Source organism: Pseudoliparis swirei, chromosome 8 (assembly GCF_029220125.1).
Source record: "Pseudoliparis swirei isolate HS2019 ecotype Mariana Trench chromosome 8, NWPU_hadal_v1, whole genome shotgun sequence".
Classification (NCBI taxonomy): Eukaryota; Metazoa; Chordata; class Actinopteri; order Perciformes; family Liparidae; genus Pseudoliparis; species Pseudoliparis swirei.
The window spans coordinates 24,424,605-24,444,515 of record NC_079395.1 but is presented as its reverse complement, the minus strand read 5'-3'; the positions used below and the strand labels follow the sequence as shown (position 1 = coordinate 24,444,515).

General features: G+C 48.5%; 1 protein-coding gene across 1 annotated transcript; it reads right to left on the bottom strand.

Annotated features, from left to right (window-relative positions):
• Nucleotides 1–5,553: 5,553 nt before the first annotated feature.
• Nucleotides 5,554–18,127, bottom strand: LOC130197625 (glycogen debranching enzyme-like; the record flags this gene model as incomplete). Its single annotated transcript, XM_056420378.1, has 5 exons — nt 18,029–18,127; nt 12,137–12,282; nt 7,493–7,703; nt 6,751–6,920; nt 5,554–5,757 (listed from the first exon to the last, which is right to left on the bottom strand). Coding segments are annotated over exons 2-5 (673 nt in total), but the record flags the coding sequence as incomplete, so codon positions are not given.
• Nucleotides 18,128–19,911: the final 1,784 nt, after the last annotated feature.

Genomic DNA, 19,911 nt, shown 5'->3' with positions numbered 1-19,911 from the left:
GAGAGCACAGGTAGTATTAGAACACAGAGGCACGGGTAGCATTAGAACACAGAGGCACAGGTGGTATTAGAGACACAGAGGCACAGGTAGTATTGGAACACAGAGGCACAGGTAGTATTAGAACACAGAGGCACAGGTAGTATTGGAACACAGAGAGCACAGGTAGTATTAGAACACAGAGGCACAGGTAGTATTAGAACACAGAGGCACAGGTAGTATTGGAACACAGAGGCACAGGTGGTATTAGAACACAGAGGCACAGGTAGCATTAGAGACACAGAGAGCACAGGTGGTATTAGAACACAGAGGCACAGGTAGTATTGGAACACAGAGGCACAGGTGGTATTAGAACACAGAGGCACAGGTAGTATTGGAACACAGAGAGAGCACAGGTAGTATTAGAACACAGAGGCACAGGTAGTATTGGAACACAGAGGCACAGGTAGTATTGGAACACAGAGCACATTAGAACACACAGAGAGCACAGGTGGTATTAGAACACAGAGGCACAGGTAGTATTAGAACACAGAGGCACAGGTGGTATTAGGAACACAGAGAGCACAGGTAGTATTAGAACACAGAGGCACAGGTAGTATTAGAACACAGAGAGCACAGGTATTAGAACACAGAGAGAGCATGTGGTATTAGAACACAGAGAGCACAGGTAGTATTAGAACACAGAGAGCACAGGTCATTAGAACACAGAGGCACAGGTAGTGATTAGAACACAGAGGCACAGGTAGTATTAGAACACAGAGAGAGCATATATATAGTATATATATATTGTATGTTTAGACACAGATATAGCACAGGTAGTATTAGAAACACAGATTTTAGCACAGGTAGTATTATATACATAGAGGCACAGGTGTATATTCTATTACATTGAGTATATATATATTGTTAACACTTTCTTCTTTTTTTGTGTGGAGATTGTACAGGTAGTATTCTCAGAGAGCTTATTCTTTTTAGTAACAGAGAGGCACAGGTGTTTTGCACAGAGAGCACAGGTATTATACTTGTATAAGGGGATGTGACAATAGTAACTTGAAACTTGACTTGGTATTAATACACAGAGGCACAGGTGGTATTAGAATACAGAGAGGCACAGGTGGTATTAGAACACAGAGGCACAGGTAGTATTGGAACACAGAGGCACAGGCAGTATTAGAACACAGAGAGCACAGGTAGTATTAGAACACAGAGGCACAGGTAGTATTGAACACAGAGGCACAGGTGGTATTAGAACACAGAGAGCACAGGTAGTATTAGAACACAGAGGCACAGGTGGTATTAGACACAGAGGCACAGGTGGTATTGGAACACAGAGAGCACAGGTGGCATTGGAACACAGAGGCACAGGTAGTATTAGGAACACAGAGAGCACAGGTAGTATTAGAACACAGAGGCACAGGTGGTATTAGAACACAGAGAGCACAGGTAGTATTAGAACACAGAGAGCACAGGTAGTATTAGAACACAGAGAGCACAGGTAGTATTAGAACACAGAGAGCACAGGTAGTATTAGAACACAGAGAGCACAGGTAGTATTAGAACACAGAGGCACAGGTGGTATTAGACACAGAGAGCACAGGTAGCATTAGAACACAGAGAGCACAGGTAGTATTAGAACACAGAGAGCACAGGTAGCATTAGAACACAGAGAGAGCACAGGTAGTATTAGAACACAGAGAGCACAGGTAGTATTAGAACACAGAGAGAGCACAGGTAGCATTAGAACACAGAGAGCACAGGTAGTATTAGAACACAGAGAGCACAGGTAGTATTAGAACACAGAGAGCACAGGTAGTATTAGAACACAGAGAGCACAGGTAGCATTAGAACACAGAGAGCACAGGTAGTATTAGAATACAGAGAGCACAGGTAGTATTAGAACACAGAGAGCACAGGTAGTATTAGAACACAGAGAGCACAGGTAGCATTAGAACACAGAGAGCACAGGTAGTATTAGAACACAGAGAGCACAGGTAGTATTAGAACAGAGAGCACAGGTAGTATTAGAACACAGAGAGCACAGGTAGTATGGAACACAGAGAGCACAGGTATTAGAACACAGAGGCACAGGTAGTATTAGGACACAGAGAGAGCACAGGTAGTAGTAGAATAAAGAGAGCACAGGTAGTGTTAGAATACAGAGAGCACAGGTGGTATTAGAATACAGAGGCACAGGTGTATTAGAACACAGAGAGAGCACAGGTAGTATTAGAATACAGAGAGCACAGGTAGTATTAGAGACACAGAGAGAGGCACAGGCACAGAGAGCACAGGTGGCATTAGAACACAGAGAGGCACAGGTAGTATTAGAACACAGAGGCACAGGTGGCATTAGAACACAGAGAGCACAGGTGGTATTAGAACACAGAGAGGCACAGGTAGTATTAGAACACAGAGAGCACAGGTGGTATTAGAACACAGAGAGGCACAGGTAGCATTAGAACACAGAGAGCACAGGTGGTATTAGAACACAGAGAGCACAGGTAGTATTAGAACACAGAGAGCACAGGTAGTATTAGAACACAGAGAGCACAGGTAGTATTAGAACACAGAGAGCACAGGTGGCATTGGAACACAGAGAGCACAGGTAGTATTAGAACAGAGAGCACAGGTAGCATTAGAACACAGAGAGCACAGGTAGCATTAGAACACAGAGAGCACAGGTAGTATTAGAACAGAGGCACAGGTAGGCATTGGAACACAGAGAGCACAGGTGGCATTAGAACACAGAGGCACAGGTAGCATTAGAACACAGAGAGCACAGGTAGTATTAGAACACAGAGAGCACAGGTAGCATTAGAACACAGAGAGCACAGGTAGCATTAGAACACAGAGAGCACAGGTAGTATTAGAACACAGAGAGCACAGGTAGCATTAGAATACAGAGAGCACAGGTGGCATAGAACACAGAGGCACAGGTATTAGAACACAGAGCACAGGTAGTATTAGAACACAGAGAGCACAGGTAGTATTAGAACACAGAGAGCACAGGTAGCATTAGAACACAGAGAGCACAGGTAGTATTAGAACACAGAGAGAGCACAGGTAGCATTAGAACACAGAGAGCACAGGTAGCATTAGAACACAGAGAGCACAGGTAGCATTAGAACACAGAGAGCACAGGTAGCATTAGAACACAGAGAGCACAGGTAGCATTAGAACACAGAGAGCACAGGTAGTATTAGAACACAGAGAGCACAGGTAGCATTAGAACACAGAGAGCACAGGTAGCATTAGAACACAGAGAGCACAGGTAGTATTAGAACACAGAGAGCACAGGTAGCATTAGAACACAGAGAGCACAGGTAGCATTAGAACACAGAGAGCACAGGTAGCATTAGAACACAGAGAGCACAGGTAGCATTAGAACACAGAGAGCACAGGTAGTATTAGAATACAGAGAGCACAGGTAGTATTAGAACACACAGAGAGCACAGGTAGTATTAGAACACAGAGAGCACAGGTAGCACTAGAACACAGAGAGCACAGGTAGCATTAGAACACAGAGAGCACAGGTAGTATTAGAACACAGAGAGCACAGGTAGTATTAGAACACAGAGAGCACAGGTAGTATTAGAACACAGAGAGCACAGGTAGTATTAGAACACAGAGAGCACAGGTAGCATTAGAACACAGAGAGCACAGGTAGTATTAGAACACAGAGAGCACAGGTAGTATTAGAACACAGAGAGCACAGGTAGCATTAGAACACAGAGAGCACAGGTAGTATTAGAATACACAGAGAGCACAGGTAGTATTAGAACACAGAGAGCACAGGTAGCATTAGAACACAGAGAGCACATGTAGCGTTAGAACACAGAGAGAGCACAGGTAGTATTAGAACAGAGAGCACAGGTAGCATTAGAACACACAGAGAGCACAGGTAGCATTAGAACACAGAGAGCACAGGTAGCATTAGAACACAGAGAGCACAGGTAACAACAGGTTGGACCAGTAGAGATCTTGTTCTAATGAAAGTTCCTTTCCTAAACCAGATGAGATCTGATAGTTGACGTGAGGACGAGATCACAGGGAGTGTTCTGACGTCTGCTCTGTTGCTCCATTTGAACCATGAGGAGGTCTGATCCTGGAGCAGACCCCCACAGACCCTCACAGACCCCCACAGACCCTCACAGACCCCCTCAGACCCTCACAGACCCCCACAGACCCTCACAGACCCCCACAGACCCTCACAGACCCTCACAGACCCCCTCAGACCCCCTCAGACCCCTCAGACCCTCACAGGCCCTCACAGACCCCCTCAGACCCTCACAGGCCCTCACAGACCCTCACAGACCCCCTCAGACCCTCACAGACCCTCACAGACCCTCACAGACCCCCTCAGACCCTCACAGACCCCTCAGACCCTCAGACCCTCAGACCCTCAGACCCCTCAGACCCCCTCAGACCCTCACAGACCCCCTCAGACCCTCACAGACCCTCACAGACCCTCACAGACCCCCTCAGACCCTCACAGACCCCCTCAGACCCCTCAGACCCTCAGAGCCCTCAGACCCTCACAGACCCCCTCAGACCCCTCAGACCCTCACAGACCCCCTCAGACCCTCACAGACCCCCTCAGACCCTCACAGACCCCTCAGACCCTCACAGACCCCCTCAGACCCCTCAGACCCTCACAGACCCCTCAGACCCCCTCAGACCCCTCAGACCCCTCAGACCCTCACAGACCCCCTCAGACCCTCACAGACCCTCACAGACCTCACAGACCCCTCAGACCCTCACAGCCCCTCAGACCCTCACAGACCCCCTCAGACCCCCTCAGACCCCTCAGACCCTCAGACCCTCAGACCCCTCAGACCCCTCAGACCCTCAGACCCCTCAGACCCCTCAGACCCTCAGACCCTCAGACCCCTCAGACCCCTCAGACCCCCTCAGACCCCCTCAGACCCTCACAGCCCTACAGACCCCCTCAGACCCTCACAGACCCCTCAGACCCCCTCAGACCCTCACAGCCCTACAGACCCCCTCAGACCCCCTCACACCCCCTCAGAGCCCTCACAGCCCTACAGACCCTCACAGACCCCCTCAGACCCTCACAGACCCCCTCAGACCCCTCAGACCCTCAGACCCTCACTAGACCCTCAGACCCTCAGACCCTCACAGACCATCACAGACCCCCTCAGACCCCTCAGACCCTCACAGACCCCCTCAGACCCCCTCAGACCCCTCAGACCCCCTCAGACCCTCAGAGCCCTACAGACACAGGGCCCGGTGACCTTTCCGCCAGGCTCAGGTTACTGGTGACCTTTCCAGGGCGCAGTGTGGCGTGTTGTCCACACGCTGCATGACCTTCAGCGACTGAGACACGTCACATTCCCCGAGTCTGAACTACTCCAGCGTGTGTTATGCAACACGGGGTCTTATTGGTGAAGTCCTCTCATGCCAGCTCAGTGTCGGGCAGTACTTTAAGAGGAGAGACCTTTAGCCTCCACTCGGGCACCCCCTCATTGTTCCTCCTAATGGTTTGTCCCATACCAGGCGCCTCTTTGGAATGTGACTTTAGTCCCGCCCACTCACCAGTGTGGTTGTACACCACGTCTGTGATACACAGCATGTCCCAGTCCGTCTGGATCTTCTCCACCAGAGCCCCCACGTCGGCCCAGCTGTAGCTCCGCCCCTCGGGGCTGAACTCGGGGTTGAAGGTCAGCTGGTCTGCCAACGAGTAACAGGACCTGGACTCCCCCAGAGTCTGCAGCGGCGTGAAGTGGATCATGTTGTACCCTTTGAAACAAACCACATACACACTGTCATCGCGTCAACAGGCCCAGTAGTCATGGCAACGTGTCTCCTGTGTGCTGAGGGGCGAGGTGGTCATAACTAGAGATGCTCCGATCAGGTATTTTGGTGCCGATCACCGATCACTGAAATCAGTATCTGCCGATCCGATAATACCGATCACCGATCACGGTGTTGATTGAAGCATTCTATTTATTGTGTAGCATTATTGCCGAGGACTATGAGGAAATACATACATAAAGCACCTCAAACATTAAAGAAATTACAGATTTCTTTAAACATTTAGGACTTTTACTTTGAAAAATCTCTTAATTGCGACAGTAAATCTGTTTGATTGCCAGGCTAGGGGAGGTCAGGGACGTCCTGAACACATCTGCATCAGTCGTTGCCCTTGACTCTGAGGGAGAACATATGTAGAGCGCCTCAAACATTTAAAAAATGACACATTTCTTTAACCATTTAGGACTTTTACTTTGAAAAATGTCCAAATTGATACATTAAAATTGATTGATTGCTATTGTAGGGGATTTCAGATATGTCTGGAACACATCTGCATCATTCATTTCCTGGAACTCTTGGGGAAATCTATTTACAGGACTTTGTTTAACATACAAAAGTCTGACTTTTTATAAACTCTTCCTTGATGCAGTAAACATGTTTTAATGTTAGCATAATTTAAGCTAAATCTCAAACGATCTCTAAAGATACAAAATCAGTTCATTGTTTACTTTGATATGTTAGTGTATGATTTGTCGACATCTTATTTTGAAAAACGGATGTTGTTTCACGTGGTTCTTTCCGCTAACTTTATCAAACCCCTTTTTGCTCCCGATGGAATGTGTTTAGCGTGAGCATCTCTAGGGGCAGACATGTGAGAGTCGGCTGAGTCGACCCAGAAATAACTTCCTGCCGATATGTTCCTGTGACCTCAGGTGACCTCTCAGGTGGAGGCCACTAACCAATGAGATGTGCAGTCACCTGACTCCTTGGCGACTCTCAGCCGGTCGGGCCAGTCGTCCAGGTGTCCCAGGCACTTGGACAGGTAGGTCTGGATGCTGATGCTGTCCAATGGGAGGACTCGGTTGTCTGCTCCCACACGAAGGACGGGGTCCACCACGATGTAGCCTCCCCCGGACCGCTCGGTGTCTCTGGGGGACATGGAGGTAAAGGTGAAGGTAGAGGACACCTGAAGAGGAACGCTGTGAGCGGCTGGAGTCCAGAGGGACCCACATGCTCCGTCCCTCTGTCCACTGCACACACAGAGCGGTAGAGACACACGCATGAAGCAAGGACGCACAATGTCTGACGCACACACGTAATAGAAGTCAACACACACATGTGGCTGAAAAGAGAACCTCACAACCAGATAGTATTACTGGACATGGGGGGGGGGGGTCAGCAGCCTGGGTCAGCATGGGGGGACACCTTGGACTTGTGCACCCTGAAGTATTGAAAGAACCAACCGTGTGGCAGATAACACAAAACAAACAGCAGCTGGATCCACTGACCAACATCTGGCTGGCCCTCAACTCTGGATCCCCCCCCCTGCATCATGGTGTTCAGGACATGATGGTCCCGTTCAGAGGAGTAAGGCCTGTTTAAGGCGTGGCCACCTTGTGACTGACAGGCAGCTATAAGGTCCCGGGTCCATTACCAGGAGGTCTTACCCATAGCCAAAGTAGTACTGGTAGGACCCGGGTCCATTACCAGGAGGTCTTACCCATAGCCAAAGTAGTACTGGTAGGACCCGGCCATCTGAAGGTCCAGGCAGCAGAACTTGTCAGAGTCGTCCTCCCTCCCGGTGGGGTAGCTCCAGGCCAACACATGGAACTGGTTCTGTTTGAACGGCTGTCCGTCCAGCGGGTAGTTGGTGTGGACCTCGACCCTCCGGCCCTGGAGGTTTGGCCCGAGGCGGAACTGGAGCTCAAACCCTGTGGAGGCAGAACCCTTTGATGAGTGATGTCAACACAAGACCGCTTCAATGTTAACAGACATGCCACGAATGACCTCAGTGACCTCACAGTGACCTCAGTGACCTCACAGTGACCTCTCAGTGACCTCACAGTGACCTCAGTGACATCACAGCTGATCAGAACATTCTCTGGCATCACATACCACCTTTATGCTGATGACATCCAGCTGCTTTGCTCTTTTAAACCGGAGCATATGCAGTCCCTCAGCATCCTGATGGAGTGTTTAGCCGCCATCGGGGGTTGGATGGCTAACAACCTCCTGCAGTTAAATGCAACCAAGACCGAGGTGTTGGTCATCGCCTCCGATGGCACCACAGCTAGGGTACTAGAACATCTGGGCCCTCTCAAAAATAATGTCCACCCAACCATTAAAAACCTCGGTGTTCATTTTGACCAGGCAATGCTGCTGGATAAACACGTCATGACTCTGAGTCGCAATTGCTTTTTCCACCTGCGAAACATCGCGAAATTGCGTTCCATCATCGCCCACTCTGAGATGGAAATGGCTATACATGCCTTTGTATCCTCCAGACTGGATTATTGCAACTCACTGTTCACCTGTCTAAACCAGGCATCCATAAACCGCCTCCAACTGGTTCAAAATGCAGCTGCCAGATTACTCACCAGGTCAAAGAAATCGTGTCACATTACCCCTATACTGGCTGCCCTACACTGGTTACCAATCCAGTACAGGATCCAGTACAAAGTACTTCTCTTTACCTTTAAGTCCATACACGGCCTCGCCCCCAGTTATATACATGACCTCATCATACAGCACACCCCAGCCGGTCCTTACGGTCAGCTGACCAGGGCTCCTGGCAGTGCCGCACACGATTAAAAACAAAAGGCGATCGGTCCTTTGCTGCAGTGGCCCCACGCCTGTGGAACACACTTCCGCAGGTGTTGAGAGCAGCTCAGTCCGAAAATAGCTTCAGAAATCAGCTAAAAACACATCTCTACAAACAGGCATTTCTGGGTTAGGTTTCTGTGTGTTATCGGTTCTCTGCTCTCTATGTTTAATTTACTGTTTGTTGGTTTCTTCTACTGCGTTTGTGACTGCTCAAAAGTCTTGTGTACTGGAGGTAATGCACCCGCAATTTGTAATGTAGCACTGGCTTCTGCACCTTGCTGCTATGCTTAACATGATGATATTGATGATGTTGTACTGTTTTTACTGTTTTTATTGTAAAGCACTCTGTGTATTCGTACTGCGAAGGGCGCTATATAAATAAACTTTTACTTACTTACTTACAGTGACCTCAGTGACCTCAGTGACCTCACAGTGACCGCACAGTGACCTCAGTGACCACACAGTGACCTCAGTGACCGCACAGTGACCTCAGTGACCGCACAGTGACCTCACAGTGACCTCATGAATGACCTCAGTGACCTCACAGTGACCTCAGTGACCGCACAGTGACCTCAGTGACCTCACAGTGACCTCATGAATGACCTCAGTGACCGCACAGTGACCTCACAGTGACCTCATGAATGACCTCAGTGACCTCACAGTGACCTCAGTGACCGCACAGTGACCGCACAGTGACCTCAGTGACCTCACAGTGACCTCATGAATGACCTCAGTGACCTCACAGTGACCGCACAGTGACCTCACAGTGACCTCACAGTGACCTCACAGTGACCTCACAGTGACCTCAGTGACCGCACAGTGACCGCACAGTGACCTCACAGTGACCTCATGAATGACCTCAGTGACCTCACAGTGACCGCACAGTGACCTCAGTGACCTCAGTGACCTCACAGTGACCTCAGTGACCTCACAGTGACCTCAGTGACCGCACAGTGACCTCACAGTGACCTCACAGTGACCTCAGTGACCGCACAGTGACCTCAGTGATGAATGACCTCAGTGACCTCACAGTGACCTCACAGTGACCTCAGTGACCGCACAGTGACCTCACAGTGACCTCAGTGACCGCACAGTGACCTCACAGTGACCTCACAGTGACCTCACAGTGACCTCAGTGACCGCACAGTGACCTCAGTGACCGCACAGTGACCTCAGTGACCGCACAGTGACCGCACAGTGACCTCAGTGACCTCAGTGACCGCACAGTGACCGCACAGTGACCTCAGTGACCGCACAGTGACCTCACAGTGACCTCACAGTGACCTCAGTGACATCACAGTGACCTCAGTGACCAGTGACCCCAGTGACACAGTGACCTCAGTGACCACAGTGACATCACAGTGACCTCAGTGACCGCACAGTGACCTCAGTGACCGCACAGTGACCTCACAGTGACCTCACAGTGACCTCAGTGACATCACAGTGACCTCACAGTGACCTCAGTGACATCACAGTGACCTCACAGTGACCTCAGTGACATCACAGTGACCTCAGTGACCGCACAGTGACCTCAGTGACCTCAGTGACCTCACAGTGACCTCAGTGACCTCACAGTGACCTCAGTGACCGCACAGTGACCTCAGTGACCGCACAGTGACCGCACAGTGACCTCAGTGACCTCAGTGACCGCACAGTGACCTCAGTGACCGCACAGTGACCTCACAGTGACCTCAGTGACATCACAGTGACCTCACAGTGACCTCACAGTGACCTCACAGTGACCTCAGTGACCTCACAGTGACCTCAGTGACCGCACAGTGACCTCATGAATGACCTCAGTGACCTCAGTGACCGCACAGTGACCACAGTGACCTCAGTGACATCACAGTGACCTCAGTGACCTCACAGTGACCTCACAGTGACCTCAGTGACCGCACAGTGACCGCACAGTGACCTCACAGTGACCTCAGTGACCGCACAGTGACCTCAGTGACCGCACAGTGACCTCAGTGACCGCACAGTGACCTCAGTGACCTCAGTGACCGCACAGTGACCTCAGTGACCTCACAGTGACCTCACAGTGACCTCAGTGACATCACAGTGACCTCAGTGACCGCACAGTGACCTCAGTGACCGCAGTGACCTCAGTGACCGCACAGTGACATCACAGTGACCTCACAGTGACCTCACAGTGACCTCACAGTGACCTCAGTGACCGCACAGTGACCTCAGTGACCGCACAGTGACCTCACAGTGACCTCAGTGACATCACAGTGACCTCACAGTGACCTCAGTGACCTCACAGTGACCTCAGTGACCTCACAGTGACCTCAGTGACCGCACAGTGACCTCATGAATGACCTCAGTGACCTCAGTGACCTCAGTGACCGCACAGTGACCACAGTGACCTCAGTGACATCACAGTGACCTCAGTGACCTCACAGTGACCTCAGTGACCTCACAGTGACCTCAGTGACCGCACAGTGACCTCAGTGACCTCACAGTGACCTCACAGTGACCTCAGTGACCGCACAGTGACCTCAGTGACCTCACAGTGACCTCACAGTGACCTCAGTGACATCACAGTGACCTCAGTGACCGCACAGTGACCTCAGTGACATCACAGTGACCTCAGTGACCGCACAGTGACCGCACAGTAACCTCAGCGACCTCAGTGACCGCACAGTGACCGCACAGTGACCTCACAGTGACCTCAGTGACATCACAGTGACCTCACAGTGACCTCAGTGACATCACAGTGACCTCAGTGACATCACAGTGACCTCAGTGACCGCACAGTGACCTCACAGTGACCTCAGTGACCGCACAGTGACCTCAGTGACCGCACAGTGACCTCAGTGACCTCAGTGACCGCACAGTGACCTCAGTGACATCACAGTGACCTCACAGTGACCTCACAGTGACCTCAGTGACCTCACAGTGACCTCAGTGACCGCACAGTGACCTCACAGTGACCTCAGTGACATCACAGTGACCTCAGTGACCTCACAGTGACCTCAGTGACCGCACAGTGACCTCAGTGACCTCACAGTGACCTCACAGTGACCTCAGTGACCGCACAGTGACCTCAGTGACCGCACAGTGACCTCAGTGACCGCACAGTGACCTCATGAATGACCTCAGTGACCTCACAGTGACCTCAGTGACCGCACAGTGACCGCACAGTGACCTCAGTGACCTCACAGTGACCTCATGAATGACCTCAGTGACCTCAGTGACCGCACAGTGACCTCACAGTGACCTCATGAATGACCTCAGTGACCTCACAGTGACCGCACAGTGACCTCAGAGTGACCTCATGAATGACCTCAGTGACCGCACAGTGACCTCACAGTGACCTCAGTGACCTCACAGTGACCTCAGTGACCTCACAGTGACCTCACAGTGACCTCAGTGACCTCACAGTGACCTCAGTTGCTGTCTACAGAAACCTCTTCCTGAACTCATCCCTGATTCCAGAGGACGGCTTGAGGGCCGAAGGACCTCCAGACCCCTGACCCCTGACCCCTCAGAGTGGGTCCTGCAGCGTGGCCTCTCAGCGGGTTAGAAGAGGCCTCACCTTGTTCCAGGCGGAACAGGGTCCTCTCCAGGTTCTCCGTGGCGTTGATCATCAGGACTCGGATCTGCTTCAGGTGTTGAGGGAACATAGTAGGAAGGTCTTCAACGTGAACGGATCCCTGGCTCCTGGAGGGGAAGACAAGCGGCCTGAAGGCATCATGGAGCTCAGGACTTCTGAAGTGTCTGAAGCAGCCCCCCCCCCCCCCCCCCGCTGTACTGCAATGTAGTGATATCCATTGCACTGCAATGGAGTGATATCTATTGTCCTGCAATGGAGTGATATCTATTGTCCTGCAATGGAGTGATATCTATTGTACTGCAATGGAGTGATATCTATTGTACTGCAATGGAGTGATATCTATTGTCCTGCAATGGAGTGATATCTATTGTCCTGCAATGGAGTGATATCTATTGTCCTGCAATGGAGTGATATATATTGTCCTGCAATGGAGTGATATCTATTGTCCTGCAATGGAGTGATATATATTGTCCTGCAATGGAGTGATATATATTGTCCTGCAATGGAGTGATATCTATTGTACTGCAATGGAGTGATATCAGTTGTGCGACTTTCTACATCATAATAGTTTATTTGAGAAATTTCAATCAGGATTTAGAAAACACCACAGCACCGAGACGGCACTGGTGGAAATTACAAATGACCTCTTAATGGCAGCAGATAAAGGACTCCTCTGTCCTGGTCTTGTTAGACCTTAGTGCTGCATTCGACACCATTGACCATGACATCCTGTTACAGAGACTGGAGCAGTCGATTGGCATTTCAGGCACGGCACTAATTTGGTTTAAATCCTATTTATCAGATCGATCTCAATTTGTATTTGTAAACGATGACGCCTCGATAACCACCAACGTTAATCACGGAGTTCCACAAGGTTCTGTGCTTGGACCAATTTTATTTACCTTATACATGCTTCCTTTGGGCAATATTATCAGGAAACACTCCATAAACTTTCATTGTTATGCAGATGATACTCAACTATATCTATCGATAAAACCAGAGGAGAGCAACCAACTCGGTAAAATTCAAGCATGTCTTAAAGACATAAAAACATGGATGACCTGCAATTTCTTGATGTTAAACTCAGACAAAACCGAAGTAATTTTAATCGGCCCTGAGCACCTCAGAGATCAATTATCTGGTGATGTGGATTCTGTAGACGGCATTGCCCTGGCATCCAACACCACTGTAAAGAATCTTGGTGTTATCTTTGATCGGGACTTGTCCTTTAACTCCCACGTAAAGCAAATCTCAAGTGATATCCATTGTCCTGCAATGGAGTGACATCTATTGTCCTGCAATGGAGTGATATCTATTGTACTTCAATGGAGTGATATCCATTGTCCTGCAATGGAGTGATATCTATTGTACTTCAATGGAGTGATATCCATTGTCCTGCAATGGAGTGATATCTATTGTACTTCAATGGAGTGATATCTATTGTCCTGCAATGGAGTGATATCTATTGTACTTCAATGGAGTGATATCCATTGTCCTGCAATGGAGTGATATCCATTGTCCTGCAATGGAGTGATATCTATTGTCCTGCAATGGAGTGATATCTATTGTACTTCAATGGAGTGATATCCATTGTCCTGCAATGGAGTGATATCTATTGTACTTCAATGGAGTGATATCCATTGTACTTCAATGGAGTGATATCTATTGTCCTGCAATGGAGTGATATCTATTGTACTTCAATGGAGTGATATCCATTGTCCTGCAATGGAGTGATATCCATTGTCCTGCAATGGAGTGATATCTATTGTCCTGCAATGGAGTGATATATATTGTACTTCAATGGAGTGATATCTATTGTACTTCAATGGAGTGATATCCATTGTCCTGCAATGGAGTGATATCTATTGTACTTCAATGGAGTGATATCTATTGTCCTGCAATGGAGTGATATCTATTGTACTTCAATGGAGTGATATCCATTGTCCTGCAATGGAGTGATATCCATTGTTCTGCAATGGAGTGATATCTATTGTACTTCAATGGAGTGATATCCATTGTCCTGCAATGGAGTGATATCTATTGTACTTCAATGGAGTGATATCCATTGTCCTGCAATGGAGTGATATCTATTGTCCTGCAATGGAGTGATATATATTGTCCTGCAATGGAGTGATATCTATTGTACTTCAATGGAGTGATATCTATTGTCCTGCAATGGAGTGACATCTATTGTCCTGCAATGGAGTGATATCTATTGTCCTGCAATGGAGTGATATCTATTGTACTGCAATGGAGTGATATCCATTGTCCTGCAATGGAGTGATATCTATTGTACTTCAATGGAGTAGTATCCATTGTCCTGCAATGGAGTGATATCTATTGTACTTCAATGGAGTGATATATATTGTCCTGCAATGGAGTGATATCTATTGTCCTGCAATGGAGTGATATCCATTGTCCTGCAATGGAGTGATATCTATTGTCCTGCAATGGAGTGATATCTATTGTCCTGCAATGGAGTGATATCTATTGTCCTGCAATGGAGTGATATCTATTGTCCTGCAATGGAGTGATATCTATTGTCCTGCAATGGAGTGGCATCTATTGTCCTGCAATGGAGTGATATCTATTGTACTTCAATGGAGTGATATCCATTGTCCTGAAATGGAGTGATATCCATTGTCCTGCAATGGAGTGATATCCATTGTCCTGCAATGGAGTGATATCTATTGTACTTCAATGGAGTGATATCTATTGTCCTGCAATGGAGTGATATCCATTGTCCTGCAATGGAGTGATATCTATTGTCCTGCAATGGAGTGATATCTATTGTCCTGCAATGGAGTGACATCTATTGTCCTGCAATGGAGTGATATCTATTGTCCTGCAATGGAGTGACATCTATTGTCCTGCAATGGAGTGATATCTATTGTCCTGCAATGGAGTGATATCCATTGTCCTGCAATGGAGTGATATCTATTGTCCTGCAATGGAGTGATATCTATTGTACTTCAATGGAGTGATATCTATTGTCCTGCAATGGAGTGATATCTATTGTACTTCAATGGAGTGATATCCATTGTCCTGCAATGGAGTGATATCCATTGTCCTGCAATGGAGTGACATCTATTGTCCTGCAATGGAGTGATATCTATTGTACTGCAATGGAGTGATATCTATTGTCCTGCAATGGAGTGATATCTATTGTACTGCAATGGAGTGATATCTATTGTCCTGCAATGGAGTGATATCTATTGTCCTGCAATGGAGTGACATCTATTGTCCTGCAATGGAGTGATATCCATTGTCCTGCAATGGAGTGACATCTATTGTACTGCAATGGAGTGATATCTATTGACCTGCAATGGAGTGATATCTATTGTCCTGCAATGGAGTGATCACTGGGCCTCCAGACCACTCAGCGTGAGGCTGGAGGCCTGCAGAGCGTATCCATGTGGTGTGTGATGTCATGACGCCATGGGGAGGACCCCGGGCTGTGAGGCCTCTCAGAGGGTCAGAGCGCTGACGGACAGCTCCCTCCGGGCCCAGCTGTCGGAGGCCATTCTCAATGTGATGCACAGGAAAGGTCGAGAAGCACCTGGGCTCCTCAGGAGCTGACTCGGGTGTGACCAGACACACACGGGTACTTTAACAAGTCACGGGGAACGTTTGTGAAATCATGACATCATCATCCCAAATCCACAGAGCTCTGAGCACATGGACCAGCATGTGTGAAGCTCAGCAGGCGACATTTATAGCACCAGCTGACGGGCATGGAGACGAGAGGCGTGGCATGTGGCATGAGGATGTCACGTCCTTCACAGGAGGGATGACATGAGCCTCATTGGCTGGAGCACTTTACTTTGAAATGTCCATGTTACACTAATAAACCGTGAAGATCAAAGTCATTGTAACATGACTCTAACCAACTTCATGTGCCGTGATGACAGGTACAGCAACCAAATAAACCAACAACCATGTTCACTGACGGGAAGTTACCACATATAGTCACTCAGCCCTGTATGTCACTGGTGAGGTACGTTAAATAAAGGGCTGCTCACACTGGCCGCCGTCAGTCACAGCCAGTTCCACCAAGACAGGCGGTGTGTTGAGCCTCCAACACGCCATGCTGCACACACCAACGCAGTCATGATCAGAGAGGCTGCATTACCAATGACTACAGACCACGATGAGGAGCATGTACTTTATACTATTGGTAAATACTCCTTCTACATGGTTTCTATTGTGTGCTTTTACTTTGCTAAGGATCTCACATCCTTCTTGCACATCAACTGACTGTTTGTACGGTTTTCTTGCGCAATTGGATTTTCAAGGAAGTCAAATAACTGATATGTCTTCATACCACCGGCCTGAAGAATGATGCTTCTATTTGTAAAGCACTCTTCATTCAAGCTAGACTAGGAGCAACTCCACAGACATGAGCTGCTGTTTTAGATAGTCACATTATATATATATATATATATATGTGTGTGTGTGTGTGTGTGTGTGTGTGTGGGCGACGTCCGGCCCTCCTCGTGGACCCGTAGAGGCACAGGAGTGCAGAACTGCGGTCAAGCCGGCCTCCACTCCGAAAAACAAATGAAAATGAAAGCACGTTAAAAAGAAAATAATATTAATAACTTTCCAATATTTGACATTTTTTAAAGCAGATCATTAAAGGTGTATAATAGCAGAGGTCATCAATAACCATAATGAATGTCATTTTTGTATACACCTTTAATTATCTGCTTTAAAATAAAGTTCAAATATTGAAAAATTACTCACATTATTTATTTTTGGGCTAACTTTAACTTTAACTCTAAAAATCTGTCCAGTAATATCTCATGAAAATAATCATAGGCATAGCAGAAGTCACAGATAACAAGAAAGCAGTGTCATTCTTGTTTACACTTTTAATGATCTGCTTTAAAAAAAAATCAAATATTGGAAAATTACTAATATTATTTTATTTTTAACGTGCTTTCATTTAGAAATTAGACGTCACAATGTCTTGATTGTCCCTCTGACACCTTGAGGTGCTCTACTATGAATCAGAAGTGACATTATTATGTAACTATACACCATTTCCTTCTAAATCTATTCTTAAATTAGACACACATTTGCTCATGAATGTGATTTTCTAAATCTTTTATTTTGAAATTCTAAATCAGAATGTCCCAAAATTGGAATGGTTACATTCTTACTTTTCTTTTATTCATCATTCATACAATTCATGATTTTTCATCCATTCATTTAGTTTAATCTATCACTATATCTGTATTTAAAGGCGTATTTCGTCATATCACGTTCACCGGAAGTTGGCTCTTATTTTGAAGTCAGTGTCCCCCGCTCGTACCGTAATGCCTGTGATAAACGTGGACTGAATACAGTCGGGCTCTTGACTGTCTGGAAGCGGAGGCCTGCCCGCAGGAGTGCAGACGGGGTGTTGCGTTGTGTTCCGTACATGCAGCAGGTCGAAGCCTCCCTCTGAGCATGCGCACTGCCTCCCAGAACAACAAAGGTCAGGAAGCCGTTCATGTCACGGAGCCTATTTATAAAGCTCTGCTGGGCCCCGCGGCGCACATTCAGATGACGTCACTACTCGCCTTGGCGAGTGAACCTGTTCCCGTGGAGGTCGGACTCCATTAAAAGAGGACCGTTTGATGTGCACGAGCACACCGCCATGCACCGTCGCTTCCGATGCGCGCGTGCCACCGCGCTCACGAGAGCAGCTCACTCCGCGGTCACGTGACTTCCGGAGCAGCTCGTCTCCCCATACAGATACAGCGTTAGCTAGCCTCCGTTAGCTCAGCTAGCATCCGCGACCTGCTGGCACACAGCCGGGGACACAGCTGTCCACCACGAACAGCACGCGCCATGACACCGCGGTCCAGACCCGGAGCCGCCACTCACCTGTCAGTCACCTGTCAGTCACCTGTCAGTCTGCAGCGCACAGCCGCGCGAGGAGAGAGCTCTGTGTGTCTGGACAGTGAGGGGGGCGGCGGGCGGTGTGGACAGTGAGGGGGCGGGGCCTGTGTGGACAGTGAGGGGGTTGGGGGGCGTGGTCTGCAGACCAGGGCTTTACCCTCATAACCCTCCAACTGAATGAGTGTTCTCAGACTCTTTCTGTGTCTATTCAACATGAACATGTACATATGTATGCCATGCATGACGACAGGAAGCTGCCCAGGGGCTTCATTCAGTGGGTACTGCCTTGCTCATGGGCACTTCAGAGGTGGCTCCTGAAGCACCACCTCATTAGCATGCCAACCCTTGTCCCAGCCTCTGAGTCTGAGGGCCTTTAGAGGGGAGCCGCTCTGGGAGCCGGACACATCGCTATAGTTACAGCAGAGTTTGAAAGAGGATATTGCTGCCAAAAACTCATGCTATGGCGTCATTCCTGTTGCGCAACTTCTAAGCATTACCAGATACACACACACACACACACACATGCAGTCGGCCCAGCACAGACAGGGGGTTACATAAGAGGCCAGTGCCGGCCTGGAGCCCCATGTCACATGATGCTCCTCGGGGCCTGCTGGCCACAGACCAGGTCAGTCGTCATGTCTCTGACCTCGTGGAGACGTCCCCTCTTCCATGTCGGTGTGAAGTGTTCTTCCAGAGGGTCATTAGTCATGTATAAAGCATCATGTACATGCATGTTGATGTCACTGTCTGTGTCACATGACAAGGCGGATCATCCACAACATGTGTGACGTCACTCACTGTGGTCATGCAGTGTACCTCTCATACCACCAGGGGGGACAATTCTCCACAAACATCAACAATGACTGACGTAGTTAGTAGGATGCTCTCCGTGGTGCAAATATTGATTTTCATTATATTAAATAACTAAAAAATAAAGGGATGCATCTATACTGAAAATGTTAGTTAATGCTTTTATACAAAGTTGAACAGTCTCCTCAGGAGGAAGAGGCGCTGCTGTGCCTTCTTGGCCGGGTTGAGGGGCCAATTCAGGTCACTTTACTTTGCATGTGCAACCTCTCTGGAGTCCACATTGAGACCCTTGGGTCTTTCTGGAGTCCACATTGAGACCCTTGGGTCTTTCTGGAGTCCACATTGAGACCCTTGGTCTTTCTGGAGTCCACATTAAGACCCTTGGTCTTTCTGGAGTCCACATTGAGACCCTTGGGTCTTTCTGGAGTCCACATTGAGACCCTTGGGTCTTTCTGGAGTCCACATTGAGACCCTTGGTCTTTCTGGAGTCCACATTGAGACCCTTGGGTCTTTCTGGAGTCCACATTAAGACCCTTGGGTCTTTCTGGAGTCCACATTGAGACCCTTGGTCTTTCTGGAGTCCACATTGAGACCCTTGGGTCTTTCTGGAGTCCACATTGAGACCCTTGGTCTTTCTGGAGTCCACATTGAGACCCTTGGGTCTTTCTGGAGTCCACATTGAGACCCTTGGTCTTTCTGGAGTCCACATTGAGACCCTTGGTCTTTCTGGAGTCCACATTGAGACCCTTGGGTCTTTCTGGAGTCCACATTGAGACCCTTGGGTCTTTCTGGAGTCCACATTGAGACCCGTGGGTCTTTCTGGAGTCCACATTGAGACCCTTGGTCTTTCTGGAGTCCACATTGAGACCCTTGGGTCTTTCTGGAGTCCACATTGAGACCCTTGGTCTTTCTGGAGTCCACATTAAGACCCTTGGGTCTTTCTGGAGTCGACATTGAGACCCTTGGGTCTTTCTGGAGTCCACATTGAGACCCTTGGTCTTTCTGGAGTCCACATTAAGACCCTTGGATCTTTCTGGAGTCCACATTGAGACCCTTGG